Raw genomic sequence first — 27,274 nt, forward strand, 5'->3', positions numbered from 1 at the left:
CATGAGTTGACTTGGTCCTGAACTTACACTTCAAATAATAAACACTGCTTCCTAAGAAGTATTCTGCTATTAATTTGAAATGTGTAATATTACCCAAATGGCCATTTTGGTGCTTATTAGCACCCAGTGATGAAGCAGTTCCATGATATGAGAAATTCTGAATTTTAGGAACTTTTTCCCTAAATTGAGAATAGGGAAAAAGCTTTGGGCTATGAGCACTATGACATGTTGTGCAAGAGTTTGGCTCTTAACTATGTACACATGTGAGGCTTTTGTCAACTCTTATACAACAGCATTTGCAGCTGTTGTTAAAATTAAAAATTAATTAAATACTCTAATTATTTAATAAAGACAATCCTAAAAGTATTAAATAAAATGTAATAATAAATAAAGGAGAAAATTAAATTAATAAAAGAAAGTGCACCATAAATTCAGACAACCTGTACACTATGCATTAAGCAAAAATTAAAGAATTAGAAAACTTTTTTTTTTTATTTAAATAGAAGTTTTATAGATGATTTCTTATTAATAGTGTTTTTATCTACTCAGCAGACAATCTGTTAGAACACTGTTTTTCAAGAGGATGCAGAATATGAAATGTACTGATAAATTTCACTGTCAACATATACAACTAAATTTACATTGGCTGACAGCAATCATCTCTGACAAATGGCACATCAGGAACAGTAATTGCTGAGAAAACAAACATCGTTCATTGCAAAATGTGGAGCCAGAAATCAAAAACTGATAGAGTACTGGAGGCTATGGGCACACAAATGGGGTACATCTGTACACCCAAATAACATCCCAGTACACAAATGGACTATTGTGATACCTATCTATGACAGATTTTCCTGCATGCCTACAAGTGGCCAAGGGTTACCAAGAATGAACACTGCATATAGCAACAGAAGTTATGTTGATATCAAGATAAGTTAATATGTACAGGACAAGTTCTGCTGCAGGCAGTACAGAAGCAATTTTTAAAAATTGTTGCATCCGCAAAAGGTGATTTTTTACTGCAAACCCACCACTGATGATGGTTACTTCCAGTAGGATAATATATCCATGCCATCAGACCTACAATAGGTAGGAGTAGTTCTAGGATATGGTAATGATAACTCATTTGTACTTTCTTGGTCTGTACAGCTGCTAGATCTCAGTACAGTGGAACACTTGTAGAATCATAATACAAGTGGTATATTAAATTGCATGGGCCATCATTTGGAGAATGAACTTGTTTTTATCCACTAACCAGGAATTGAGAGACTGTTCAAGACTATGCAATTGGATACACTGAAGGAATATTACCTATTATATAATCTCATGGAGCCCATGCAGAAGTAAATTCTGCCATTTTGGACATCACACAACTTTTACAAAAATTTTCTTACTGATTCTTAAAATGTTTTTTTTTTACCTTGACATCTACACTTTCTAGGGACAGTAGCTGTTGGAAATCATCTAATGCTTTCTCTGTTTGTCCTTGAAAGAGTGTGAATGTTCCTCTTACTAAAAGGGCTTCTGCCATATCTGGGCCCATATGTTCAATTTCAACGCTACATGCTGATATTACTTCATCATAACATTCTGTGGCAAGAAGGTGAACTGCCAAGCGGTAACCACTGTGTTATAAATGAATAAATATAAGCAAATATTAAAAACACTTTACTACAGAATTTGACTATAAACAGCAAGAAAATAACACATTAAGAATATGTTTTGTAATACAATATAAATTTCTAAAAAGAAAAAATAATCTGAAATATAAATATAAAAAGAAAATCCTTTCTGCCTGTACCAATTGGCAGAAAGAAAATCCTTTCTACCAGTTTTTTATATATAAAATACTATTATTTATTTTAATTATCTGATTAATCTTACAAATAATTCCAGTACAGGCCATCCTTGACTAAATTGATCCACACATAGGTCACTAATGAATTGCCACCTATGTTATTACTTACTGCAGTCTGACACTTGTTTACAGTAGTATATGCTCATTTTTAAATTTATTGAAAGCAATTGTCACATTCTGATGATTGAAACGTTTGTACCTACTTCCATGGAGCAATATCAGTTGGAAAAAAACAACAAATGAAGTGTAATTTTATTATTTTTTATCTACATACACTAGATTAAAAATACAAATTATGCTGTGAAAAGGCATTTAGATTAATAAAACCAGCAACATTAACTGTTTCTGAAATATCATTCAGCAAGCTGTTTTTTTTTTTTTAATTTCTATTGTAATATGTAGGAAAGTATAACACTGATAGTCAGAAAATTTAGTTTTGCAGGAATTTGACTTGCAAATACATAATGCATTGATATAATATGTAGTACTGTATGCTATTTTGTCAGTTTTGTTCTCAAAGAGAAAGGGTGCTAAAGGTTTATGAATTTTTTTACGTTTAATATTTTATCCTTAAAAATGTCAGATAAAAGGTCAGTGTTCAAGCAATGCTGTTGTAAAGAAATGTAGCAAAAGTTATTACATTAGAAATGAAGACAAAAGTGAGAGCACTTGGTGACAGTGGATTGTCGAAGTCTGAAATTAGAAGGCAAATGAAGCTTGCTTGCACAACTGTGCAAACAACTCATAAATAAAGACCAAAATGAGTGCAATCTCATTGCAATCAACATTTATAAGAAATGTGCAGGACTTGTGGCTGAGATAACTTTTGATTTTTTTGTTTCAAAACCAAATGAAACATCATTCTCATGCATCTTTAAACCTACCACCATTCAGGCTAAGACTCTAATAAGTTGTTTTGAGATAGTGAAAGAACAGCATGGGAAAGAGATCCAAGTATGAAAGTGTTGGTGTAAGTAAGGGATGACAAGCAGCTTTGCCTTGCACCCTGATGGCAGACAAAGGCAAAGCTGCTTGTGCTGATGAACAGGAATTAGAACAAGATATTCTATTCTAATTCCTATATTCTAATAGAATATTTAAAATACTAAAATAAAATATTCTATTCTAATTCCTATTTATCAGAAAAAGCAGTTTCCAAGAAACTGCCAAAAATCACCAAAAGGTGAAGGAGACTACTGTTCCAGACAAGTATTCAATGTCAATGAGATTGGGCTTTTTGGAAAGAAGATGCTCTCAAGAACCTAGGAAGAAAATTAATGCTCGGTTTTTAACTAGGAAAGTAGAGACTAACTCTTTTCTTGGCTCAAATGCAGTAGGCGATTTCAAGCTGAAACCTGTGCCTGTTTATTGTGCTGAAAATCGAAGAGCACTCAAAGATTATGTTAAAGGAAGACCTGGGATCTGCTTGGAAATCCAATCAAAGAGCCTCCTTTTGAGAAAAGACCAGATTTTTTTTTTTTTTTTTTTTTTGCATGGTGCCTGGAGTTGCCATCAGCAGAATAACTACCTGCCATTTAAAGCAATATTACTCTTGGACATCCTCCACAACCTGCTGATTCCAATATCAAGGTTGTGTTCTTTCTTCCTACCACATCATCACTAGCAACAGACAAAGATAGAATCCTGAAAGAATTCTGCAGTGGATACTGGAGTCTCAGGAGCTAAAAGAATCCAACTTTGATGGCACCTGGCAAAAACTATGACAGGAAATTGTTTCTGGTTTCCTGGGATTTGAAGATGAAATGTGAGAAATTACTGCTGCTGTTCTGGTTCTGTAGTTAGAAATTCAAGCATTGTTCAGGTATTGCTTTCCTGTCATTCCCAGCAAGCTGCTAATGAAGACCCTATCTTCCTAGAGGGGCAGAGGAAGTCAGACCATCAATCAGGGACCAGTTCAAGAGTCTGTCACAAACTGCCACAACAAACAAGCTGATGAGGGAGGCCTCTTCAAAAAAATGGGACTCAATTTGGAATGTAGCACCAAGGTTAACATGATATTCCAAATTGAGTCCCATTTTCTGGAAAAGGCCTCACTCATCAGCTTGTTTGTTGTGGCAGTTCGTGACAGACTCTTGAACACAATTGTGCCAGATATCATAATTGTGATAAAGGTGTTCTTTTCTTCAACAACTGCAAATATAGCGTACAATATTCAGTCCAAATGAAGTAAGAAATTTAAAACAATCAAGATAATAACTTAGTAATAAACATTAAAGTTATACTTCATATATGATCACAAGTTGATTTAATATACTCTTTGTATTCAGGCATATAAAAAGTAACTTGATATAAGTGCAAGGATTGTTGGGCATTTCAAACAACTGTTTCCAGTGTTCTCCCCAGGACCTACTGAATGGGTGCACCACCAGGTGAATTTAACAGCCCGGCTAAAATTTAAGCAATTCTCGTGGTAGCTAATGGTACTGCTCACTGATCTCGATCAATATTAATTTAACATACTATGCCGTTGAGGTCAATGTGACAGCATATAATGTTAAATTATGTAATTAATTTTTGCTCTGGATTGCTTAAGTCACATTTATAAATAACAGAAAATTTTATAATATTGTGAAGTATTACACTTCCCCACAAGGCTACTTCATAATGGCTGGCAAAATTGTCTGGGAAGAACACTGGTTTCTATTTGCATTTCAAACATAAGGAGATGGTTATGAGCATCATCACTCTTGTAAATAGTTTACATGATGTTTTTGTTATTTCTTACAACAAAAATAAGTTAATATTCAGCTCTCTATTCCTAATGATTAGCTTTCTCATTTATAACACTTCCTTTATTTTTATTTATTTTTTTTTTTGTCAAAATAATAATCATAACAGGGGTTAAAAAAAGTGTGTAAGAGAGAAGAGGGAGGGAGGGAGGGAGAAGGTAAAAATACAGTATTGTAACAACAGTGACTGATCATGACTTTAAATGAGTTGTTACCTTTGTGGATTAATTCCATTAATGGAGTCTTAGAAGGATACTCCAGTAATGGAAATAATCTATACCAATCTCCTGATCACATGCATAACTTCTCTCAGTGGGTCAGGATGTCCAAGCAAGAAAAAGGGAGATGTCATAAGAGAGTAACTGATCCCTAACTGGTTAATGAGAGACAAGGGAAAACCAATCCAATCCTATTCTCTACATATCAGTTCTCTTACATTTATATACAGGTGATCCCCGCTTAACGCTGATAATTTGGTCTGGAAAAATAGAGAGCTAAGTGAATCCATGCTAAGCGAGCGCCGCATTCCCATAAGGTAACATATGTATTTGTGAGTTGTGGTCGGTGCCATAGGATATTTCCTAATCAATAATAAACGGTAGCGAAAAGATGCACAAATGTCTGTCAAAATATTTAATATTCAAATATTTGTACATAAAAAATATTCTGCATTACATATGTATATAATTATGTGAAACTACTTACGTATCAAAATTCCAATTAAAATCATGAATTTAATTGATCTAAATTGATTTTAATTTAATTGATGAATTTAATCATAAAAAATGTGTTGATTTTGGGTTGTACTTTGGCCCCCTTCCTGGTAAACTAAAAGGGGTTTTAATTTTAAATCCCCCGCAGCATTATCACCCAACAAAAAAGCTTTGAAACCTGGCATGTTTTTTTCTTCTTTCAATATGAAACTTCTTTTAGGCATTCATTTCCAAAAAAGTCCTACTTCATCTATGTTAAAAACTTGTTGAGAAGTATAACACATAATACTCCTCTTCAATAATTTTAACAAGTTCTTTTTTGAAAGTTTCAGCTCCTTGATCTGCACTTGCGGCTTCTCCCTGGATTTTAAATCTATTCAACCAGCTCTTACTAGCTTTAAATGGTTCAACTTTTTTTTTTTAGATGAGTTTTCTTCAGATCATCATATAGACTAATCTATCTCTCTCTCTCTCTCTCTCTCTTTTTTTTATAATATTTAACTTAACTGAATTCTGCATTGGATATTATCTTCAATAAAATTGGTTAAAGTCTCACCATTTCAATCCTAGTTGCTTGCAGTATAAACAGTTGTCTTTCCCGCTGCTGAAATTAATTTATTTTTTATAATTGTTCTTACAGTTGAACTTGCCAGTCCTAAATTATGGCACACATCTGATTGTCGTTGACCAGAATCGATTCGCTTCAAAACGTCTAATTTAATTTTCAAATTCCGTCTTTTTCTTACATTTATAGTCTTCGTACTGCGTCCAGACATAGTTGTTTTTTCAGTCTTATCCGCCATTATTAACTCTTCGAAAATGTAACTGCATTGGTTGCATTAATTATGATACAATGTTCGAGTAAACTGTCTGTCACGCATGATGTCTAATACTGTATTGAGTGATGACCAGACTTCGGATAAATGCATATAATGCAAATATTGCAAGCAATATACGTGATAATTTTTTAAAATGTTGATCTCAGCATTATGTAACAATCACTGTACTGCAATTAAATTAGCGTGCGAGAAAATTTCTCAAGTCTGCATGGGAAACGTTTTAATGCTGTTTTGCTATTCATTTTCAAGCTATTGACTCCATCAAATGAAACGATTTTGTTAAATATGCCAAAAATGCAATCTGTAAAAGAGCATTATAGTGATTTGTGACAGCATTATAGCCAGATACCAGTTATAATATAAGAACAGAGTTATAGTGAATCAGCGTAAAGCTAACTGCATTATAACGAGGGCCTGCTGTATATGAGTTTTATAGTCTCAATAATTTAAAAAAAAAAAAAAAAAAGAAAAGAAACAAAGATAAAATGAAAATTGAATCCAAAAACAAAACAACATATTTTTTAAAGTTTAAATTTATATTGTCACCAAAAAGTTGCATCCATAAAGAAACTATATACCTCCCCATATTTCTATTTATTGTCTTCTCTGTTTAAATTTTCATATGTACATAGTTTCTTTAATTTTATTTTTGTAAAATCCTTTTAATTTCAAACTTGTTTACATTAAACATTAAAAGCATAGGAACAACTATAGGCAAGCAATCTCTGGTTTCCTTTACTATGTGTTTATAATGCTCCCCAACTCTAGTGTCAAATAAACTTCTTGTCTCTCCGACATAAAATTTCCCACACCTGCACATGCTTTTGCAAATAATGTGTCTCTGTTTCATTGGGGAAATGCATCCTTCAAAAAACATATTTTGTTAATTGGTTTGAAAACCATATCAAGTAGATATTTTTTGCATATTCTTATGATTTTAGTTCCTTTCATGATTTTTCTCACAATTTTAGTTCCCATTCCTTTTAGTGTAACTAATTGTGACAGCTTTTTTCAAATTTGACCCTATTCTGTATTTTCTTACCATAAAGTTGATTACCATTCTCAAAATTTCTCTTATATACATGTATGGTTTATGCTGTCACTTATAGGGCTGCAGCTAACCAGAGGAGTTGGGGTTCCAGTGTAGGGTAAAAGAGTGATTGATTTGATTTTTAGTTTGAGTAATAGGCATCTTTCAGTGCAGACAAATATAATATTTTCGCTTTAAGGTTAAATTTCAGTGTTAATGCAAAAGGTTCCTATTTCATATTAATTGATTATATATTGGCAAGTGAAAAAAGGGGCTTAGAGGGGAACAGGCATTCCGTGTGTTATCAGACACAGTCTAAAACACTGATGGACCCAATATCATTCTATTTCAGAAGATTTAGTAGAAGTCTGGTTAGCCTGCCTCCCTAAAATCCATTCATGCACACCTTCTCGATGGTAAGCCCTGTTACATTACCTAGGTGGCAACGAACGGGTAGAATGATTCTCTTCAAGACCCCTGGTCAACATGAAGAGGAAAAGACCAAACCCTCCAGCACATGACAGCATGACGAAACAAATGGCTCTCAGTTCCCAGGGCCTTTCACTCCCCCCTCTTAAGGCAGTGAGAGGATCAGAGTGGAAGCAGAGGGTGCTAAGAATCTCTGGGTACGATCAGGCTGCCATGCACGGAAACTGAACTTGGCCTGTTACAATGTAAGATTGCTCATCGGAGAAGACAAAATATTAGAGCTGGAAAAGGAATTAGAAAATGTGAATTGGAATATCATCGGTTTGGCTGAAACAAGAAGAAGAAATGAATCACTTATAAGTTTATCAAGTGGAAATCTTCTGTACACCAATGGAAACAGTGAAAGAAGCAAAGGTGAAGTTGGTTTTCTGGTCCATAAAGATATAAAAAACAACATTTTGAATTCAAAAGTACACCACCAAGAGTGTCAAGACTACTATTCAGGATTTCTAAGAGGCAAGCTAAAGTTATAATGATTTATGCACCAACATTGAGCCATGATGATGAAGAGGTTGAAGAAATGTATACTGAAATTGAGTCTTCTAGACAAGCAGAAAACCCACTACACTATCATTATGGGGGACTTCAATGCTAAAGTTGGAAAGAGACAAAACAGTGCAAAAAGAGGAACTATAGGAAATTTTGGAATTGGTGAAAAAGATAATGAAAGAGGTGAAAGACTTGTGGAATTTGCAGAATCACGAGGATTGTCAGTAATGAACACTTTTTTCAAGAAAAGGGTGAACAGAAAGTGGACATATGGAAGAGCCCAAATGGATTAACAACTAATGAAATCGACTTCATTCTCACTAACAGAAGATATATCGTGAATGATGTTACTGTCCTGAACAAGGTAAATGTTGGAAGTGATCACAGACTGCTCAGGACCAAGATATCAACGAGGAATATTACAACTTTCTGAAAGTCATAAAGCCCAAGAAACCTATAGGTAAAAAGAAATCCAAAGAAGAAAAAATCAGTCAAGAAACACTTGTCATGATGAACTGAAGACGACAAATGAAGAGCAAGATAAACACTGACAAGGAGAAAATTGAGTATACTGAGTTATGCAAAACCATTAGAGACTCAGAGAGAGGACGTAAGAAGATTTAATACAAGAAAAGTAGAACAAGCATTAAGGGAAAACAAAGGACTTAAATCAGCAGCCATGAGCAGTAATACAGAAAGACAAATGATACTGAAATTGAAGAATAGTGATGGTGTACTTATAAATAGCAGAGAAGGCATAATTCAAATAGCAGAAGGCTACTATAGAGAATTATACAAAGAGTGAGGGGATGATGCTAGCAGTGGAGAAGATGAATCACAAATTAGTAACGCATACGACATACCCAATATCCTTCCTGATGAGGTAGAACATGTGTTGAAGAAAATGAAGAATCAGAAAGTCCCGGGGGAAGATGAAGTTACTGTAGAGTTGTTAAAATTGGGAGGAAGAAACATGACACAAAAACTGGCAAGACTTCACAAAATGCATTAGAAAAGGTGTGATGCCTAAGGAGTAGAATAATGCAATCATAGTTTTGCTGCATAAGAAAGGAGATAAATCATAAATTCGAAATTATAGACCAATTAGCTTGTTATCCCACATCTACAAGTTGTTCACAAGGGTCATTACTAACAGATCAGAGAGAATACTTTATGAGAATCAACTGAAAGAGCAAGCTGGCTTTAGGACAGGATTCTCAACTATGGATCACCTTCACGTAATATCACAGCTAATGGAGAAAGCAAATGAATATAAAATGCCATTATGCCTAGCATTTGTGGATTATGAAAAGGCATTTGACTCCATACAGCATAAGGCAATGTTTCGGGCACTGGAAAGACAAGGCATATATACCCCATATATTACGGTTTTGAAGAAAATATATGAGAACGCTACCTCCTTTATTAGATTAGACAACGACTGTAGCAAATTTAAAATTGGGAAAGGAGTTCAACAAGGAGACAATATCTCCAAAGTTGTTTACTGCTACCCTTGAGGAAGCTTTCAGAAGATTAGACTGGTCGCAAAAAGGAGTCAATGTGAATGGAAAGTACCTAAACCATTTACGATTTGCAGATGACATTGTGGTCATAAGCCATGATCCCAAAGAATTAGAGGAAAATCTTAATCAGTTATGCACAGTTAGTAAGGATTTTGGACTAAAGATGAATATGGCTAAATCAAAAGTAATGATGAACAAGTATGCCACAGAAAGGGATATAATGATTGAAGGAGCAGTAATTGAAAAGGTGGAGTCAGATACTTATTTGGGACAAGTCATTAGCTGTAATAATGAGAAATGGCTGGAAGTCGAGAGAAGAATAAATTTTGGATGGATAGCATTCAGGAAATATAGTCACATACTAAGGAGCAATATCCCAATTTGTCTGAAACGTAAAATAATGAACCAATGTATACTCCCCACCACGACATATGGAAGTGAAACTTGGGCACTAGCCAAAAGTGAAGAATGGAATGAATTATATTGGGAATCAGACTGTTAGATAACAAAGAAACATGGATTAGGTAGCAAACTCAAGTAAAGGACATTCTTATCAAAACTAAAGAACTAAAATGGTCTTGGGCAAGACACAGCGCAAAGACGACGACAGATGGACTAAGAAAATAACTGAATGATACCCAAGAGGAGCTAGAAGAAAACCTGGAAGACAACGACAGAGTTGGACAGATGAAATTCATGAGTTTGTGGGTGGCAAATGGATGACCATTGCACAAAACAGAAGGAACTGGACAGTTGCTGGAGAGGCCTTCATCCTGCAGTGGATTGAAAATGGCTGATGATGATGAAGTGAAAATAAGTCTCCCATTTTTTAATATGGGTGAAAACTGGGTGAACCTTATAATAGATATGAACGCTTAAAAAATAAAATCATATGAAATTATATAATGCAAATTTAATGGGGAATGAACGACAAGTGCTAAAAATTGAAAATGGATAGGAACATTACTATTATAAGAGCAGATAAAGGAAATCTATCACTGTTGTATATTGTATATACTATTTTACCTATACAATAAAGATTCTACTAATAATATCATTGCTTCATCAGACCTATCAATAGTGAGGTTCCAATATTAGTATAATCTTTATTGTATAGTTACAATAGTATATACAAAATACAATATCCCATTACAGCTAGGGGTTTTACAAGTATGATGTGCTACATGTTTTATGATGAACATAGCATTGCTAATTATTATGAATACCAAATAATACAGTGATATCTATTAATTTGGTTGCTACTGATTTGGTCACTTTAAGACTATTAATATGGATTAGACATGCAGATGATATTTTGACATTGGAATATGGGGAGATATAGTTAAAACAGTTTTATAAATATATAAACAGGCATATTAAGTTCAAAATGGAAGAAGAAGAGGATGGGAAACTGACTTTTTGGAGGTTTTGGTGCAAAAGGAACAAAATTCAAATGTCAGTCAGGTGTACAAAAAAAAAAAAAAAAAAAAAAGAAGACACTGGGCATTGGTTTATTCAAACCATTTGATGAATATCATTATTATTGAGTTTTTAGGAGCATCGGCATCTAAGGCCATGTTGCTCCATGAACTTAAAAACATCTCCTTAACCCTTTCTTACAACAATTTCCACTGAGCATGGTTGACAAAACCATTCACAAATATAAAAGAAATTTCATGGTAATTTACTTTATAGTAATAAAATGGAGTCAAATTTAAAAAAAAAAAAAAAAAAAAATTCACACTTCACAAATGCTTACATAAAAGGAATAGGAAATAAAACCAAGAGAATATGCAAAAAATATAGACTGGATGTGATTTTCAAACCAATAAATAAAAAAAAAGGTAATTTTCTGAGGGATGCAATTTCTCCAACAAGATGCAGATATTAATTATAAAGGCATGTGCAGCTCTTGGAAAATTTATATAGGGGAGACTGGAAGATTATTTGACACAAGGGTGGGGAGCATTGTAAACATGTAGTAAAGAGAAATACTAGGAAATCAGAGATCGCATGCCTATAATTGTTCCTATGCTTTTAATGTAAAAAATTTTGAAATTAAAAGGATTTTATGAAAATAAAATTAAAGAAACTATGTACATAAGAAAATTTAAAGAGAGAAGACAATAAATAGAAATATATAAATTTACAGTATAAATTTATATTGAAATATAAATTTATACTGTAAAAAATGTGTTTATTGCCATTTTGTTTTCTGGATTCATTTTCTGTTTTTTCTCCTCTTTTTAATTTTTGTTATTTCAGGCTATAAAACACAGTACATAAATATAAGAGAACTGAACTGTAAAGGACTGGCATTTTTTAGTTTCTCTCATTTGACTAATTGTGGATCAGTGATGCCTTCTCCCTTTTCTTACTTGTCTGGAGATCCTTCCCACTGAGAGGAACTGTGCATGTAATTAAGGGATTGGTACAGGTCCCAGAATTTGAAGCTCTTTACACAAGTAAATATCACAGAGTAAGTAACAATGTTTTTTAACTTTAGTTATATCTTAATGGTAACTGAGTCATTTATCAGGCTGACATATAAACAGAGAGCAAAATTTTGAAACCCTTGGTCAGAATCAAAATGGATAAACAGAGGAAACTGCAGGAAGTTTCAAAGTTAATATTGAAATGGTGAATTGTTAAACAGACATGGGTTACAGAAAGATAAAATGAATTAATGTATAATGAGTTAATTCAATTTGTGTTGAAACGCTAACTATACAATATTTTTGATTTTTTGTTTTTGAAATTTTTGCTTTGAAATGCAACCAATTTATTTTTGAATTAATTTTGTAAATCCTACAAAATAACCATTCAAGAGAAATTTTACTCTTAACTGTGACTGCATATTTTTATCATTATGTTTTCATTAAATGGCAAAATAAAGGTTTATTGTAAGTCATTCTAAATTGATGCCTTTAGAAGTGGTGTAAAATCCAGAAAGAGGAGCTCTTTTAAGATCATTACTAGCTAATTTTGAAGTGGCTTTCTTCCTCTTTAATCCAGCCTAGAAGTAAAGTAGCAATTTTGTTTAAAAAGATACCTTTTTAAATACCCCATCTATATATATAAAAGGGATCTGAAATATAACTATACCTTAGATCACCTGAATTTTTATTTTTTAGTTGTGTTTGTTTGTATTCTTCAACAGCCTTGATGACAGGATCCTCACTGAAGGAAATGAAGTAATGACGAATGAAATGTTTTGAGGGTAAACATGGCTGACGGTTCTGGAAAAATAGTAACAGTTATAAAAGAAATGTGTGATAGATTTAGGATTTTCACAGCTTAAAGACATCTCTTAAAATTATATGAATACAAGCTTATTACAGTAAAGACTGATAACACATCTTTCAAAATATGAAAGGCTCACAAACCTTCTGGAATACTGACCCATTTTTAACTTTCATATATGTTATCATATCTTGCCATGAAGATGATGAGAAATGAGTATGTAGCCACTACTTCTTTATAGGAACCTATCTTAAGATACTAAAGCTAGAAAATTAGGCAGACCACTCCATCTGAGTACACTCTGCTAAACATTTTTGGACAATGTGAATTACATAAATAAGTGGGACAAATATTTTATTCTTCAGTATGTGTGTTCTATTTGGGAAGAAATAATGCATTACTGTATGGACAAAGTCAATAAAGATAATGATGTAATTCTTTTCAGAGAAAGAAGACTCAAACAGATAGCTTTTTGCAGCCATAATGGCAATAAAAATTATCCACTGTTGACCTGTCAGATTTCAAATTCCTAAAGTATCGTTAAAATCAATGTATCGCTTTAAACAGAAAATTTATCTTTCTTCAAATGCATCACTCGGACATTTCCCAGAGCATACGTGAAATACAGACAATATCTTGTTATTACTCTTTGATAAGAGATTTGCACATCTGCTATAATTTCCTGCTGTAAAGTCTGCTTTTTTTTTGTTTTTTCTACTTTTCTTTTGGAGTTAGAATATTACAAGTCAATGTGATGATTTTGCTCTTCCCCATTTGCATCTAGGATTTACTCTTTATAGGCTATCAAATGCAGAGTAACAAATAAAATGATTCCAGCCCATATGAAATAGGAGGGCCTTTTCTTTAGAAGACAATTTAAAAATGAAAAACAAATAGGTGAATATTTATCAATAATAAGAGTCGGCCCATTCTCATTTGCCACTCTGAAAAGTACAAGTCAATAAATATGGTTCTAATCTATGTCTGTATAATTAGTAAACACAGCCAACGTTGTAATATATTATGTTGTTCTGTTGAACACTGCAAATGAATGTTCCTGTTAGTTACACATGATGTATATCACAATGGGCTGCTAAACGAATACCAGCATTACCTATGAAGTAACGTTTCTTGAAAAACAAGCTATGAAATATTTTGATACAGAAAGCACCAGACTGTGCAAATTATTCTGTGAATTTAGTAGGCAATTAGTGAATTATATAGAACATATGATGGGGGAGATGATTCAGAAGCTACTTTGTTCTCTTCTGAGACAGTAAAAATGTGAAAATGAGGAAATTGAAAGACTACTAAACACTGCTTTATACATAATAAATGGTTCTAATTTAAATCTGTGCACCTACCTTTACATTTTTGCTACATGATATCTAAAAACCTAATCCTCATTTAGAATATGTACATTTGGAATTTTTACCTTGAAAGTCCAATACATCCAGTCTTTTCTATAAAATTTGAAATGCACAAGGCATAATTTCTTTTGGGTTTAGGTTATTAACTATATAATATTGGTGTAGATACACCATAGTTTATCCATTAATTTGAACTACGTCTGTAGTGTAAAGGCATCGTTTTAATTGTATCTCATATTGTGGGTGCCTTCACAACGAGATAGCTGGTATTGCACTACTTCAAATAAATAACGCTTCTCTAGTAGAGAAAACTACTGTTATTTATTTTCAGTGGATACCATTATTTTTATATATTTTCAGTGGATACCAAATTATGCCTTGTGCATTTCGTCTTCTAATACATTATTATTTATACACCATTTGGCATCTCTCATATTGCGGAAATAGCTTCGCAACTGTGATGGCATGTTGCATTACCAGGGTACCTGCCCACTCACTGATGACGAAGCCAACTAGCTTTGAAACGATTGTCTGGGTGGTGGTATCCATTGGAAATAAATAACAGTAGTCTTCTCTACTAGAGAAGCATTATTTATTTGAAGAAGTGCAATACCAGCTATCTCATTGTGAAGGCACTCACAATATGAGATGCAATTAAAAACGATGCCTTTACACTACATGCATAGTTCAAATTTATGGGTAAACTATGGTGTATCTACACTGATATTATATAGTTAATGAAATTTTATATATATATTTGGGTCATTTCAAAAGATTTGTTGAGCCATTTGAAATTTCTTAAAATCGGACCAATAAGAATCAGACAATTATTATTGCTTCATTTATCTGCAGGTAATAACCCGACTCTCATGAATGGATTTTCACAAAACTTTATATTTTGCTCTGTTAGAACAAGTTGTCACATATCCCCAAATTTCATAAAAAACAGACCAATAGAAATTCAGCAATTATTATTATTCCCCCCCACCTACAAATTGTATATGCTATCCATACACTGTATCTTGTAGCTGAAGTACTGGACATTTATTCACATGCACTGGTTGGAGGAATGAATGGGCAAGGAGGCAGATGAGCAGAAATGAAATTTTCTTGGTCTGCAGAAAAAAAAAAAAAAAAACCTTTATTTTTGCTCTATTTTTTGTTATAAGTTATGAATTATTACTATTTGCTAATGCACCTGAAATGTAACACACTGTATACATTAACTAACTTGTTACTTTTATGCTCAGATCTGAGTGGGACTATCCAGACAGAAATATATTTATACAGCAGTCTGGGCATGGATTTGTTGAAGAGCAATCTTTTCCGATCTGACTGGATATTATGACTCAGTAACAAAGAAACTGGATGCAAAAAATAATTTTGACATTAGCATTAGTAGAGGCATTTGATGCAAGAAAGTAAGCTTATGTAGCATCAGCCAAAAAAAAAAAAAATAAATAAATAAAAAATAACCACTTCCACTTCACCCCTCTGTTCGTTCGAAATACCTGTCCAGCTGAGCCTTAAACTTATTTAGGCTATCAACTTCCACGACAAGGGACGGAAGTCTGTTCCACCATCCAACCACCCGCTGGCTAAAGGCAAATTTCCGCACGTCTATCCTACATCTGTCTTTCCTCAATTTGAATTTATGCCCTCTCAGGTGATTACTCTGAGCAAGAGGAAGAATCTCATCAGCATTGAGCATGCTCAAACCATTCAAGGCTTTATACACCTCTATCAGATCACCTCGCTGGTGCCTAGTCCCCAGACACTGTAATTTGCAAAACTTAAGCCTTTCTTCGTAAGAGCACCCCTTTGTTCCATTCACCAATCTTGTTGCCCTTCTCTGTACTCGTTCCAGCATCTCTACATCCTTCTTGAAATGAGGCCTCCAGACCTGTATGCAGTACTCTAGGTGTGGCCTGACCATTGCCTTATACAAGGGAATAATCACCTCCTTATCCCTGCTAGAAAAATTCCTATATATCATTGACAATACACCATGAGCTACTCTTGCAGCCCGTCTGCACTGCTCAGAGAACTTCATATCTGCCTGCACAACCACCCCCAGGTCCCTTTCATTCTCTACCACTGTCAGTGTAGTACCACAGAGTTGATATGTTGCTCTGGGGTTGCTGTTTCCCATATGTAGTACTTTACATTTGTCAATGTTAAACTTCATCTGCCACCTCTCAGCCCATCTGCTCAACCTTTCCAGATCCTGTTGCAGTAGCATAGTGTCAGTAGTGTCCTTGACAACCCTGCCAACCTTCGTATCATCTGCAAACTTGGACATTAAGCTTGATATACCATCATCAATATCATTTATAAATACAGAAAACAATAATGGACCCAATACTGAACCCCGAGGGACTCCACTAATAACATTAGTCCATGACGAGCAGTGTCCATTGATTATCACTCTCTGTCTTCTCCCCCTCAACCACCCCTTTATCCATAGCAGCAATTTGCCTCCAATGCCACACTGCTCCAATTTGTGCAGCAGTCTTCCATGTGCAACAGTATCAAAAGCCTTTCTAAGATCCAAGTATATAATATCAAAGTTATTCCCTGCATCCAGTTCTTTTGTGACTGCATCATAGTATCCAATCAAATTGGTCAGGCAAGACTTCCCCTTAACAAAACCATGCTGTGTCTGAGCTATAACTGAAGTCTTGTCTAGATGATCCTGCAGTGCTTCTTTAACCAGTGCCTCTGTTTGTTATTTGGTTTTTAGGAGCATTAGCAACTAAGGCCATATTGCTCTGAGATATGCGGTGGTCATTCCCTGACCTTTCCGCATCCTCCGTATTTGGTGGTGACAGGCTCGAACCCCGGTCTAATCAAGAAGCGTGTGCTACGTACTGCTGCTCCTTCCCACCTGGCTACGGAGGCGCCTACCAGTGCCTTCATTAATTTTCCAGGAACAGAAGTTAAACTAACAGGTCTATAATTACTGTGTCGCCCTTTGATCCTCCTTTGTGAATTGGGGTCACATTTGCACATCTCCAGTCCGTGGGTACTTCCCCTGAGTCCAAGGAAGCTCTCATAATTATGGCTAAGGGTTTGCTTAGTTCCTTTGCTGCCTCCTTTAATATAACTGGATAGATCCCATCCACCCCAGGTGCCTTTCTTGTATTTATCTTCAACAATTTCTCCTCCACTTTACTCTCAGTTATTACAAGATTCTCTAGCTTACTGCCAGAGTTGAATACACCTCTGGCATTCCCCTCGCTAAATAACTCCTCATGTGTGAATGTCGATGCAAAATATTCATTCAGTTTGTTAGCTACCTGAGCAGGATCATCAACAGTTGACCCATCGATATCAAGTGGATCAATCCGATTCATCCCCTTCCTTCTAGAGTTTACATAAGTAAAGAACTCTTTGCTGTTTTTCTTTGCATCCCTTGCCAAACATTTCTCGTAATCTGCCTTCGCCTGCCTAACCTCCTTTGTAACTTGGTTACAGATCAACTTGTATCTATCATAGGCTTTTGTGTCACATGTTAATTTATATGTATCCCATGCATTTTTCTTCTCTGCCATGTGTCTCATTAGTTCATCTGACATCCATTTAGGCCTAAACCCTGAACAATATTTCTTAGTTGGTATGTAAAGCCTAGTAGCTTCCAAGATAAGTTCTTTGAATGCTTCCCATTTTGAATTTGCTGTTGGTAACATCATCAGTTGGTCCCACTGTATAGAATTTAAATACTGTCTCAGTCCGTCGTAGTCACCTTTACGAAAGCAATAACCCTTCCCTTTACCCATAATGGTAGTTACCTCTTTGAGTAAATCCCACTTCAGCACACTGTGATCACTGCCACCTAGTGGTTCATTTCCCTGCAGATTCTTAATGCATGAAGAATCACTACTGATAATCAAATCAAGAGTATTACTCCCTCTAGTTGCCTCCCGAACATGCTGATGTAGAAAACAATCATCCAATAAATCCACAAAAGCCTTGCTAGTGTGTGAGTGACCAGCCCCCAAATTCCAGTCAATATCTGGGAAATTAAAATCCCCCATTATAAGACTCTCTGATTTACTGGCCCACTCTATTTCCCCGTACAGTTTCTTATTATACTCATCAGAGTCATTAGGCCTATAGCACACTCCTACTCTCAATTTTGATCTCCCAATGCTTACGTCACACCAAACTGACTCGACACTGCACTGTCCAGCAATGTTGACTGGCTTCACTTCCTTGGATTTTATGTATTTCTTAACTAATAGCATAACCCCTACTCCCTTCCTACCCTGTCTATCCTTTCTGTAGACATTGTACTCCCCAAATTCCAGTTCTGCATTCCTTATATCTGTGTGACACCACGTCTCTGAAATCCCCACAATATCTGCCTTTGATGTTTTTAGCAATACCTCAAATTCATCAAATTTATTTACTAAACTCCTAGCATTGGTGTACACGCAAGTATACATGCACCTGTTCTTTTTCTTAGCTACCCTAACACAACCTATGTGTTTATTTGTACCCCAATGATTCCCAGCAGTCTCTGAAATATCCTGCATCTTATTTTCCAGGCTGCGGCTCATTCCAATAGAAGCAGTGCAAGAATCACTTTCACCTCTGCCAGTGGCTACTGTTAATCTATTAGTCCTTGTATCCCCCAATCTAGCAGTTTTCCGACCCACCTAACTCTGCCTCGATAGCATCAGCAAACATTCTTGTACCCTTTCTATTTAAGTGTATCCCATCCCTGTAGAAGCAGTCTCTCCTGTTAACAAGTACAGACCAGGCTGAAAAAAATTCTACCCCTTGAGCCTTGCACAATCCTTCTAGGGCCGAATTGATCGACAGGGCTCTCATCATATACTCCCTCCTATCGTGTCTGGGCAGAATTGCAGACACTTTCAAATTCAACCCTAATTCACGGCTTTTTTTCAACAGTGTCCTGTACTTGTTAAGTAATTCCGCCAGTCTCCTACTCTTAATATCATTAGTGCCAACGTGTACAACTATATCACCTTTTGTGCCCTTAAAAGATGATATCCGCTCTACGTCATCAACCTTTGCCCTTGGCAGATATACCCTGGTCCTGTTCCACCTATCCTTTTTACAAAGCATCATATATATACTTAATATATATGATGCATCATATATATACATCATATATATACTTAAATTTCAGAAAAGCTTTCGATACTGTTCAACATAAAAGACTGCTTTATGAATTGGAGAAGTGTGACATTAGGAGCAAGTTATTGCAATGGATAAAGGGATGCTTGGGTGGTAGAAGATAGAGGGTAGTTATCAGTAGGTGCTTTTCTTCTTGGACTAATGCTATTAGTAGAGTTCCCAAGGGTTCGGAGCTGGGCCCGTCATTGTTTTCGATATTTATTAATGATACTGATGAAGGTATTATCAAGGGTTAAATGCTTTAAGTTTTCAGATAATACAAAAGTTGGAAGGGTTGTTGTTGTTGTTGTTATTTGGTTTTTAGGAGCATTAGCAACTAAGGCCATATTGCTCCGGGGATATGCAGTGGTCATTCCCTGACCTTTCCACATCCTCCATATTTGGTGGTCACGGGCTCGAACCCCGGTCTAATCAAGAAGCATGTGCTATGCACTGCTGCTCCTGCCCACCTGACTATGGAGGTGCCAGTTGGCAGGGTAGTTACTGACAATAATCTGGGTATGCTACTGCAGCAAGGTGTAGAAAAATTAGGCAGATGGTCTAAGAAGCAGCAATTGAAGTTTAACATTGACAAATGCAAGGTACTGCATGTGGGTAATCCCAGAATAACATACCAACTATGTGGTACTGGAGCAGTGTGGCATTAGGAGAAAAACAGCTGGGGTTATGTAACTGTGCAGTCAGACATGAAGTTCTCTGAACAGTGCAGACAGGCTGCCATGACAGCTCGTAGCATTTTGTCAATGATACACAGGAATTCTGCCAATAAGGATAAAGAAGTCACAGTATACGGCAATGATTAGGCCATATCTAGAGTACTGCATACAGAAATGGAAGCCTCATTTTAGGAAGAACATGGATCTGCTGGAACAGGTGCAGAGAAGGGCAACAAAATTAGTGTGGGGAACAAAAGGCAACACTTAACAAGAAAGGCTTCAGTGCTGCAAATTGCTGCTTTTTTATTTTTTTTTATTTTGGTAGTTGTTGGCGCATCGGCTTCTGTGGCCATAGTGCACCTCCCAAGGTTTTTGCAGTACTTTGATCCAAGCCCGAGGCGGGATTCGAACCTGCGACCTGTGGATTGCCAGGCAGGCACTTTACCCACCTGGCTAGCCCGATCGGCGCAAATTGCTGCATCTGGAAACTGGGCTTTGATGGATTGAGTAAGGTAAATCCTGATGGTATCCCTCCTCTTGCTCAGACAATAAGGGGCATAAATTAAGGAAATATGGTTGCAGGATAGATGTGATAGCAATTTGCATTCAGCCAGCAGACAGCTGATTGTCTGAACAACCTTCCATCTTGTATTGTGGAAGTGCCTTATTTCAATTTAGTTTGAATAAATTTAAGGATGAACTAGACAATTATTAAAGAGAGGTTGGACAGGTGATATGGGATTTTTTTTTTGTTGAAATTTACTTTTTGGTGCTGCATCCTACGGATCATTGTGACTCGATGTGATCAGCAGGTTTAGCTCTGCCCACTGGCTACTTTCATTGGTTGATAATCACGGTGATGTTACTTTACAATGAATGCCAGCTGTATTTCAAGAAAGTACCGCTAGCAGGAATACAAGGACAGGTTGCCAAAATGATGTTTATTATTAGCAGAGTTGGAATTTAGATACTTTTCTTCCCTCTGGTGCTGGATTATTTAAGCAAAAGAAATATTTTTTTCATAGACTTTCATTTTGAACTAGTTAAAAAAAGGTTAGGTTAGTTTATGCTGCTAATTTAGGAGGGATTCAAGTTGAATATGTTTATACCAGCAGGAATATGACCAACAAGTTGATAAATATGATGTTTATTATTAGTACAGTTAGAATTCAGTACTTTTCTCCCTCTTGGTGATGGCTTATTCAAGTGAAAGAAATGTTTTTTTTTTTAAATAGACTTTCATTTTGAACTAGTTAAAAAAGGTTATGTTACTTTACACCACTAATTTTTGGAGGGATCCAAGTGAAATACACTGTCCATAACATTGAATATACCATATTAATAGTACTATAGATTACAAAAACTGTTTTATGCTTGAATTAGTCCCAAATTGGTGGCGTAAAGTACCTAACCTTTTGAAGCGAAACTTCTTTAAGCACGCCCCAGGCAGTTTTCATATGGGAGTAACTTGGGTCGGTGGATTGACAAAAATCGCCACAAAATGTTTCATCCCCCACCATTATATCACTCTGTACCAGGTACGAGCAACGTAGCACCGTATGTAGCAGTATTGCATGATGCAATCGGTACCCCTATAGCGTGGCCATGGTGTAACACACGCGTGTCAAGTTTCTGTTTTAAATTGCTATATCTCAGCTTCTAGCAGTCTGATTTTAAAAATTTGAAAACCAAAATATTTCTTTCGTCATTCTCTGCCGTATTTTATATAAAATTTCAACGGAAAAAAATTTATATTAACTTCATTCGGTATATTGATTAACTTCAACATACAGAGGGCTAATAGTACTGACCATTGTAAGGTGCATAGAACACGTATATGTTTAATGCAACCACTGAAACCACCTCCATTGAGTATAAAGGAGAGAAATATAAAAACTTTGAAATAAACTTGCAAAAATCAGTACACCCACAGTGCGGCCATGGTGTAACTCGCATGCATTTTGTGTTTACGTTTTAAATCACTATATCTCAGCTTCAAGCAGTCCGATTTTAAAAATTTAAAAAACAAAATATTTCTTTTGTCATTCTCTACTGTATTTCATAAAAAATTTTGCTGTAAAAAAATTTATAATGTAACATACAGGAGAATAATAGTGAGCGTTTTAAGGCATATAGAGCATGTATACGTGCAATGCAACCATTGAGTACAAAGGAGAGATATGTAAAAAACTTTGTAATAAACTTAATAAAACAATTGTAAAATATTACACCACTGTAACATTGTTGTTGTTTGTTATTTGAGCATTAGCAACTAAGACCATATTGCTCCGGGGATATGCGGTGGTCATTTCCTGACCTTTCCGCATCCTCCGTATTTGGTGGTCACGGGCTCGAACCCCGGTCTAATCAAGAAGCATGTGCCACCTTCGGGGGATTCACAGCTAAAAGGTTAAAAGTAGCTGTAGGCAGAGGCAAAGGTGATTTTTGCACTATTTCTATTAGAATAAGCAGCAGCCTGGAGCGAGTTGGGGGTTTCGGGGACTGATGGCAGTCATCGTGAAACAGGTGGGTATATGGAATGTGTTAGGGTAACTAAGAATAGGTGCATGTTTACAAATGCTAGAAGTATAGTAAATAAATTCGATGAATTCGAAGTGTTGTTCAAGACATCAGAGGTGGATATTGTTGGGATATCAGAGACGTGGTGTCACACATATATTAGGAATGCAAAATTGGAATTTGGGGAGTACAATGTGTACAGATAGGAAGGGAGGAGGTGTTATGCTGTTAATTAAGAAAAACATAAAATCAAAAGAAGTGCATCCAGTTGATATAGATGAACAATGCACTGTTGAGTCAGGTTTGGTGTGACATAAGCACTGCGAAAGCAAAAATAAGAGTAGGAGTGTGTTATAGGCCTAATGACTCGAATGGATACAATGAACAATTGTACAGAGAAATAGAGTGGGCTAGTAAATCAGAATGTCTTATAATGGGGGATTTTAACTTCCCAGATATTGACTGGAACTTGTGGGTTGGTCATTCGCACACTAGTAAGACTTTTGTGGATTTATTGGATGATTGTTTTCTGCAGCAGCATGTTCGAGGGGCAACCAGAGAGGGTAATACTCTTGATCTGATTATCAGCAGTGATCATTCGTGTATTAAGAATATGCAAATAAAGGAACCACTAGGTGGCAGTGATCACAGTGTACTGATGTGGGATTTACTTAAAGATATAATTACCATCAGGGGTAAAGGAAAGAGTTTTTGCTTCCGTAAAGGTGAGTACAGTGGTCTCAGACAGTTTTTAAATTCTGTACAGTGGAATCAGCAAATTCTTAGTGGCAAGCATTCAAGGAATTAATCATGGAAGCTACTAAAAGTTTCATACCTATTAAGAAATATTGTTCAAGGTTTAGGCCTAAATGGTTATCAAATGAACTAATGAGACTCGTGACAGAGAAGAAAAATGCATGAGATGCATATAAATTATCAGGCGACACAGAAGCCTATGGCAGATATCACCTAGTCTGTAATCAAGTCACAAAGGAGGTTAGGCAGGTGAAGGCAGATTACGAGAAATCTTTGGCAAAGGATGCTAAGAAAAACAGCAAAGATTTTTTTACTTATATAAACTCTAAAAGGAAGGGGATGAATCTGATTGGTCCACTTGATATCGATGGTTCGACTGTTGATGATCCTGCTCAGATAGCAAACAAACTGAATAAGTATTTTGCATCTACATTCACACATGAGGAGTTAAGATTTGAAAATGCCAGAAGGTTATCAAATTGTAGCACGGTGCTTAATGATTTTGTAATGAGAGCAAAAGTGGAGGAGAAATTGTTGAAGTTAAACATAAGAAAGGCACCTGGAGTGGATAGGATCTATCCAGTTATATTAAAGGAGGCAGCAAAGCAACTAAACAAACCCTTAGCCATAATTATGAGAACATCCTTGGACTCAGGGGAGGTCCCCACAGACTGGAGATCTGCAAATATATCCCCAATTCACAAAGGGGGCTCGAAGGGTGACACGAGTAATTACAGACCAGTTAGTTTAACTTCTGTTCCGGGTAAAATAAGAGTCACTTTAACCTATTAGTCAATAAGTTTTGCAGGATCTTGCAGGTTCTGCAATGCTGCAATTTTGCAGCATTGCAGGATCATCTAGACAAGACTGCAGCAATAATTCAGACACAGCATGGGTTTGTTAAGGGAAAGTCTTGTCTGACAAATTTGATTGGTTTTTATGATGTGGTTACAAAGGAACTGGATGCAAAAAATAATTTTGATATCATATACTTGGATTTCAGGAAAGCTTTTGACACTGTTGAGCATGGAAGACTACTGTACAAATTGGAGCAGAATGGTATTAAGGGTAAACTGCTACAATGGATAAAAGGATGGTTGAGTGGGAGAAGACAGAGGGTGGTAATAAATGGGTGCTGCTCTTCGTGGACTAATGTAATTAGTGGAGTCCCACAGGGTTCGGTGTTGGGTCCACTGTTGTTTTGTATATTTATCAATGATATTGATGAAGGTATATCAAGCTTAATGTCAAAGTTTGCAGATGATACAAAGTTGGCAGGGTTGTTAATGACAGTAATGGCAGTGTGCTACTGCAACAGGATCTAGAAAATTTGGGCAGATGGGCTGAGAAGTGGCAATGAAGTTTAACCTTGACAAATGCAAAGTATTGCATATGGGTAGAAGTAATCCCAGAGAAACATACCAAATGTGTGGTACTACACTTAAGGTGGTAGAAAATGAAAAAGACCTGGGAGTAATTGTGCAGTCAGATATGAAGTTTTCTGAGCAATGCAGACAGGCTGCCAGGGCAGGTCATGGGGTTTTGTCAATGATATATAGGAATTTTGCTAGCAGGGAAAAGGAGGTGATTGTCCCTCTGTATAAGGCAGTGGTCAGGCCACGCCTTGAGTACTGCGTACAGGTCTGGAGGCCTCATTTTAGGAAGGATGTAGATTTGATTGAGTGTGTACAGAGAAGGGCAACAAGATTGGTGAGGGGAATGAAGGGATCCTCTTATCAAAAGAGGCTTAAATTCTGCAAATTGCAATGGCTGGAGACTAGGCACCTGCACAGTGATCTGATTGAGATGTATAAAGCCTTGAATGGGTTGAGCACGCTGAATTCTGATGGGATTCTTCCACTTGTTCAGATTACAAACCTAAGGGGGCATAAATTCAAATTAAGGAAAGACAGATGTAGAATAGCTGTGCGGAAATTTGCCTTTAGCCAGCGGGTGGTTAATTGCTGGAACAAACTTCCATCTGTCGTTGTGGAAGTTGATAGGTTAAATAAATTTAAGGAGGAACTGGACAAACATTTAGAGGGGATGGTTATGTGATTTTTTTTTTTTTGCTGATGCTGCATAAGCTCATACATTGCTTTCTTACATCACATGCCACTACTACTACTACTTCAGATTACAGTCTGTCGTGAATTAGAGTTGTAACCTAATCTTACTGTTTGTAAATAGCTGAAATGAAAATGGATTAAAAAACTGCACTTCTATAATGCTTAGTTCTCAGTAGTAAGCTTTCATATTTAACAAGATTAAGCAAAAAAATACAAAGTAAACACAAATCTGATTTTTCCTGCATAGTCAGCTTCTGCTGGTTTGTATATACTGATAACTGTTTTCAAGTAGTCCATAGTTAAGCCACTGCATTTTGTGTGACTTCTTCTCCACATAGATTCTAAATAGGAATCAAATTAGGTTGTTATATGCTAGTATGGAATCTGTCGGTAATACTCCAAAGAACGGTACCCCTTACAAAATGGCGTATAGAAGGAGGGAGGAAAGCAGTGACGTATGGTTCGTAACTCAGCCTACTCACTGCATTCCCCCTCTTCTTTTCGATGACTGCACGTGGTGGATGTCATGTGAGATAACAATATGTCGGAGCTGAAAAATAACAAAATTAAGGGGAAAACAGCAATTTTTTTGGAGCAGCAAGTAACAGAAATGCAATTTATTCGGGGAAGGCAAAATGTCACGTAATATCACATCTCAGAGCTAAAACAAAGAAAAATTAACACGAAACACCAATTTTTTTTTTTTTTTAAAAAAAGTAATACCATGTGCAGCCAACGACTGGTTTTTGCTTGAATTCTTTCTGAAGTCACACAAAAACCTAACCTAAAAACCTAACCTTTTTTCACTAAACACAAATGAAAGTCGATTAAACACATGACCCCTCTTAATTTTTTTTTTTTTTCCAACGACCGGTTTTTGCTTGAATCCCTACCAAAGTAGCGTAAAAACCTAACCTTTTTTCACTAAACTAACATATGCAATTAACAATAAAATTCCTCTTTGTATATGCACAATACGCCAATAGAATTTTTTTTTTTTAAAGAACATAACAACTGACACAATACTAGATTAATGAGATGGGAAAAGAAAACTCACCTCATCAGTCCTGGCATGCGGGCTCGCAGCAGAGCAAAAAACAATGAAACAGTTTACATGCAGGATTTGTTGTTGTTGTTGTTGAGTTTAACAACACACAGGCTGCTGGGGCCATATTGTGTCTTTCTAATGGTGAATATGAAACAATAACTATATTTTATGGTATATTCCTATCCGATTTAAGAAAGTAAATAGTTCCTTTTTATTAGGATCATCTCCCAGAATCTGCATTAAATTTACTGATGACTGTGTATTAGAAATTGACTTAAAGATGTCTAAGCGGATGGTTTGAAAGTGGGGACAGTCCACTAGCAAATGGCGAATGGTCAGTTGAACTTGGCATGATGTGCATTGGGAAGCGCTGTCATTATTTAATAGATACAGGTGAGTGAGGTGAGTATGCCCAATCCTTAGCCTTCCTAAAATTGTTTCTTCTTGTCTATTTTTCCGGAAACTGGAGAGCCACAGCTTTGGTTCTGGTTTTATTTGGTAAGTTTGTTTCCTGGATAACCTCTCCAGATCAGTGACCATCTATTGTAACATGCTTTACGAATGATATGTTTGAAATCGGAATACGGAACTTGACAATTCTGTAAAATATTGGTATCTGGTTGTTTGGCTGCAAGATCTGCTCTTTCATTTCCTGCTATACCAGAATGCCCTGGTATCCAGCAGAATGTCACAGTTTGGTTTGACTCATTGCACACAAGTAATTTAGAATGGATTTGTTTGATAACAGGGTGAGA

At 35.9% G+C, this 27,274-nt stretch overlaps 1 protein-coding gene across 1 annotated transcript in view; it reads right to left on the reverse strand.

The window, feature by feature from the left end:
• Tom70 (translocase of outer membrane 70) overlaps nt 1-27,274 on the reverse strand; it is a 153,053-nt gene that overhangs the window by 55,144 nt on the left and 70,635 nt on the right. The window contains exons 5-6 of the mRNA XM_090381244.1: nt 12,797-12,930; nt 1,421-1,625 (exon numbers count right to left, since the gene is read on the reverse strand). Of these exons, the coding sequence (XP_090237370.1) occupies nt 1,421-1,625; nt 12,797-12,930 (339 nt within the window). The remainder of the gene's footprint in view (nt 1-1,420; nt 1,626-12,796; nt 12,931-27,274) is intronic.

This window comes from Mastigoproctus giganteus, chromosome 9 (assembly GCF_048544385.1).
Source record: "Mastigoproctus giganteus isolate SK-2022 chromosome 9, ASM4854438v1, whole genome shotgun sequence".
Taxonomy (NCBI): domain Eukaryota; kingdom Metazoa; phylum Arthropoda; class Arachnida; order Uropygi; family Thelyphonidae; genus Mastigoproctus; species Mastigoproctus giganteus.